The sequence below is a fragment of the Octopus bimaculoides genome, chromosome 3, assembly GCF_001194135.2.
Source record: "Octopus bimaculoides isolate UCB-OBI-ISO-001 chromosome 3, ASM119413v2, whole genome shotgun sequence".
In the NCBI taxonomy this organism is placed as follows: Eukaryota; Metazoa; Mollusca; class Cephalopoda; order Octopoda; family Octopodidae; genus Octopus; species Octopus bimaculoides.
This window is the reverse complement of record NC_068983.1, coordinates 106264279-106269727: the sequence shown is the minus strand read 5'-3', so window position 1 is coordinate 106269727 and position 5449 is coordinate 106264279. Positions and strand designations below refer to the sequence as shown.

Genomic DNA, 5449 nt, shown 5'->3' with positions numbered 1-5449 from the left:
TTACAGCATCTTCCTTCCTCAAGTTAAAAGAAAGTTTCTGACGAGGTTTAGTGTTGAACGCAGCAGTTAATGAAGACTGTTGAGTTGTGTGCACAAATCTATTTGAGGAATATTCTCGAATTTGATCCTTGACAAGTTTAGACACTGGAAACAATGTTTTGGTCTTGAATGCATTTTTGATGCACAGCAACATAGAATGCTTAAGAGGCATTATTTCTGAGATTGGTTAAGAAACCTGAAATTGATAATTCACTTGAGACACACCATCAATTCACTGAGAATCATTTGCCATACGTTCAAAATGGGGGCTTTTACATCAGATCTGTAAATACAAAAGGATTTTATGCAAGAATGTAAATGTGGTGGGGAGATGTAAACAGATTTACAAATTCATACCTAAATACTTATACATTTTTACCTAACACACATACACCCACAGCTGTAGCAGCTACATTTGGCATTCAGTTTCCATGCTGATATGGGTTGGACGGTTTGACAGGCTCCACAGAGACAAAAGATTGTCATGCTCGGTCTATTTTGGCATAGTTGCTATGGCTAGATGACCTTTCTTATGTTAACCACTTTACAGAGAATACTAGGCAGTGCTTTTTCATGATACCAACACTAATGAAGATCACCTCATAATTTGTAAGGCCTAATAATAATAAGGACCTAAAATGGCCCCTATAACTGGGAGAGAATAGCAGAGAAAGTGAGTGATGATTCAAGGCAGAGGGATGATACATACATATATGAAGGTGTGGCTGTGTGGTAAGAAGCTTGCTTCCCAACCACATGGTTCTGAGTTCAGTACCACTGTGTGGCACCTTGGGCAAGTGTTTTCTACTATAGCCTTGGGCTGACCAAAGCCTTGTGAGTGGATTTGGTAGACTGAAACTGAAAGAAGCCTGTTATATATATATGTACTTGTGTGTTTGTGTCTGTCTATTGTGTGTTTGTCTCTATCATCACTTGTGTTTATGTCCCCATAACTTAGCAGTTTGGCAAAAGAGACAGATAGAATAAGTACCAAGCTTACAAAGAATAAGTCCAGGGGTTGATTTCTTCGACTAAAAGGCAGTGCTCCAGCATGGCCACAGTCAAAATGACTGAAACTAGTAATAAAAGAATATATATATATATATATATATATATATATATATATATGTATATACACACACACACACATTTTCTTTTACTTGTTTTAGTCACTGGACTGCAGCCATATGGGGCATCACCTTAAAGAGTTTAGTTGAACAAATTGATTCTGTTATTTTTTAAACCTGGTATTTATTCTACAGGACTCTTTTGCAGAACTGCTAAGTTAATGGAATGTAAATGAACATTGGCTATCAAGCAGTGCTGAAGGACAAACACCTACACAAAGATATACACATGTATAAATGTATTATATGCATGACGGGCTTCTTCCAGTTTCCATCTATCAAATCCACTAACAAGACTTTGGTCAGCCCAGGGCTATAGCAGAAAACACCTGCCCAAGGTGCCATGCAGTGGAACTGAACCTGGGACCAACTTCTTACCATACAACCATGTCTGCACCTTATACATACGATATAGAATATTGTTGTTATTGTTGGCACTCCGTCGCTTACGATGTTGAGGGTTCCAGTTGATCTAATCAACAGAACAACCTGCTCGTAAAATTAACGTGCAAGTGGCTGAGCACTCCACAGACATGTGTACACTTAACATAGTTCTTGGGGATATTCAGCGTGACACAGAGTGTGACAAGGCTGGCTCTTTGAATTACAGGTACAACAGAAACAGGAAGAAAGAGTGAGAGAAAGCTGTGGTGAAAGAATACAGCAGGATTCGCCATCCTCTCCTGCTGGAGCCACATGGAGTTTTAGGTGTTTTCACTCAATAAACACTTACAACGCCTGGTCTGGGAATCGAAACCGCGATCCTATGACCGCAAGTCCACTGCCCTAACCACTGGGCCATTGCGCCTCCACTACAATATAGAATATATACACATACCAAGAGAATAAACACCAGCCTCTTTGTCACTACCATAACCAATATCTTTAATAGCATATTTAGCAAAGTTATGAGCCAAAAGTTGTAGTTGTTGTTAATGCTGTTTGCATTGTTAATATAGTAAGATGATGATGATAATGATGACTCCTAACAGGTACATGGACAACTATCTGGAAGAGGAAACAGTAGATTATATGCATGACTGGTATCTATTTTATGGTGTCCGCATGTTGAATAATTCAAACGAAATTTACTGGATAGCACTATTCTGTAAATAGTTGAAAATCTGATATTAATAAAGAACTACTTTGGTCAATCGATGTCCAATATTTAAAATCCAGGTTTGTCCCTGTTAACAGGGGTGGCCAGATCTACCTCACTCTTACAGCAACTGCTCTCACACCATCTTGCCATCTCACCAAATTTTGGGCATCCTCTCTCCTCAAGCCAACCCTCCCAATCTCCTCCTCCACCTGTCCCTTCCACGTTTCTTTTGGTCGACCTCACTTTCCTTGAAATTCTAATGAGAGAGCTAATTACAATATGTAAACAAGGTGTTATAATGTTATTTCAAATCCATCCAAGTTTTTGTGTTTTATTAATTAAAGACCAATAGTTTTTGAACCTGTAGCATATCTTTTTTTTTTTTTTTTTCCAGCTGCTTTTGCAGATTCCCATGACTCTGTTACCATCCAATTCCATTATAATGAATTTGAATTGAGAGCTTGAGTCTTAGTGAATCTTTCATAAGCTGACTACACAACCATGGACGCCACCCCTATGGATGCATTGCAGTTACTCTCTCTTGATAGATAGAGCTCGATGATCCCGACCAATGATCTTCTAGGATTCCTCCGTTCAACATCAATGTAAGAAGCACTGCTGGCTCAGTTGAGCTCTTCCGCCACCGCTTCACAATCCACCATACTGCAGTCCTATGACTTCACTGTATCCCTGGCAGGGTAGCTGAAAGGGTGCTTTACCGTGTCAAAAGGCAGCCCGTAACTATGCGGAATACAGTCATCACTCCCTGAGGTATTTTCAAAATACCCACATACCCAAATAGCTTATCTAAGTACTGTAAAACATTTTATCCAGTGCTCTACTGACTTTTTACAAGCATCATCATCGTCATCATTTAACATCAATTTTCCATGCTGTCATAGTCTGGACAATTTGACAGCAGCTGGCAAGCCAGAGAATTGTACCAACCTCCAGTGTCTGCTTTGATGTGGTTTCTACAGCTGGATACTCTTCATAACATCAGCCACTTTACAGAGTGTACAGTATGCTTTTTTTTTTTTTTGTGCCATCAGTTTCAGTGAGGTCACCAAGTACTTCACAAGACAAGGCCTCACTCAACTAAACAGTTGTAGTATTGAGGGAGGTGGCTTTATGCTAGGTGATGTAAGGTATGATAGAGAGAGAGAGAGAGAGTTACAGGTATCTTGTGGAGGAGACACAGGGTTCCCTGCCAAACAATAATAATAATAATGATTTGTAACATGAACACAAGCTACAGTTTGGGGGAAGGGAACAATTATATTGCTCCCAGCACTTATGTAAATATCTTTTTTATTGATCCCAGACTGATCTTTGATTTTAACATGTCACTTATACTTTGTTAAACTTTAGCTAATATTAGGTTGTTTAATGACTGCAAAATAATTTTTCTGAACATCGTGCTATAACGAGTTCTTTGGGGATATTTTTGGTGCTGTCATTCATTCTTTTTTTCTTTAGTGTTGTTACTTAACATAAAAATTAACAACAGCAACACCAAACAAAAAAAAACAGATAGAGGGAGGCATGAATATATCAAATACTTAAAAATGTTTTCCCTTTGTCTTATTGTTGTTTATAGTTTTGTCATTGCTTAAGAAAGGAGAGTGTTGTTGTAGGAAGATTTGGCTATGATTTCCAATAAGATGAACAATATAGAGAGATAAAATAATAAAAATTCTTCAATTACTGAGTAATAAAAATAATTCTTTAACAAAAAGGATCTGCATAAAATGAAGACAATATTGTTATAGCAATAAGAATTTTATACAAATGAAGGACATTTTTAGCCAATGCAGGACTGCAATCAGGAATAACAACACAAACGATAATAACACCAAAGATATTTCCCATGATAAACGTTAGCCATGATACAGCATCAAAAACAAAAAAATTCTTCCATGGATACCAAACAAACCTCTAACACTATCATGCAGTTTGATTTCATCTTTGTCATAATGTATTATTTTTAGCCAATCAGAATCCAGTATGCAGAGCCACCTTTTAGCTACTCAAACAGAACAAAACTGCTGTCTGCTTATTCATTCGTGGTCATCTGCAAGCAGCTATGGTTAGCTACCCTATTTGACATTTTTCCTCCCCTAGCTAATCATTAACTTTGATAGAATAATTTCTACCAATTTAAAAACATGTATGCTTACCTGGTTTTTCTCTTTATTGATGGCTTTTTATCTGCTGTCATATATTTGACCTTACAATGCATTATTCCAGTGCTTTGTAAACACAAAAATAACTATGCCTATTCTCACAAACATACTTATTTCAACTTTGATTGGATTGGTCTTGTACATCAAGATCTGTTACATTCCACACTGAATTATGTCCTATTTAAAACCTGTATTCTCAAATCACATGCTGTGTAATTCTTGCTGCACTAATCCCCCAACAAGTTCAGATTAAATTAATTTTTTTTTTAATAGTATGTAGGAAATAAAAGGGAAAAAGAAGCTATCATATTAAAGTGCTAATGATAGATTCTTGTGGTGTAAAAAAAAAGTCACATTATGGAAAGTATGCAATTGAGAGAGAGGAGACCCAAACAAAAGCTACTAGCATGTGCATACACACACTCATACAAATGCTACTGGTACACACACACACACACACACACACAGATGGCAATTATTTGTGTGTGTACATGTGTGAAAGAGTTGAAGTATATGCATATATGTGCATACATCATTAGTATTCATATGTCTGTGAGTGTAACTATTTGTACATGAAGCAGTAGTATTTGATTTTCTCTCATACTATTTACCTGATGATTTAACACATGCATCTTACAGCAAGTCATTGCCATAAAGATTGAACATCTATCTATCATTACCATCATCGTTTAACGTCCATTTTCCATGCTGGCATGGGTTGGACGGTTTGACTGAGGTCTGGAGAACCAGTGGCTACACCAGGCTCCAATATTATCTGGCAATGTTTCTACAGTTGGATGCCCTACCTAACACCAACCATTCCTAGCATCGATCACATTCGGACAGTGTTTTTTACATGCCACAAGCATGGGAGCCAGTCAGGAGGTACTGGTAACAGCCACATTTGGATAGTGCCTTTTACGTGCCAGTGGCATGGGAACCAGTCAGGTGGCCCTGGCATTGATCATGTTCGGATAGTACTTTTTATGTGTCAC

The 5449-nt window shown here is 37.7% G+C and overlaps 1 protein-coding gene across 3 annotated transcripts in view; it reads right to left on the bottom strand.

The window, feature by feature from the left end:
• The window catches only part of LOC106879897 (mitochondrial intermediate peptidase), a 46955-nt gene that overhangs the window by 32699 nt on the left and 8807 nt on the right, over nucleotides 1-5449 (bottom strand). For all 3 annotated transcript variants that reach the window (XM_014929645.2, XM_014929642.2, XM_052966432.1), the window contains exon 2: nucleotides 5-322. In XM_014929645.2, the coding sequence (XP_014785131.1) occupies nucleotides 5-211 (207 nt within the window). In that variant the 5' untranslated portion in view covers nucleotides 212-322. The remainder of the gene's footprint in view (nucleotides 1-4; nucleotides 323-5449) is intronic.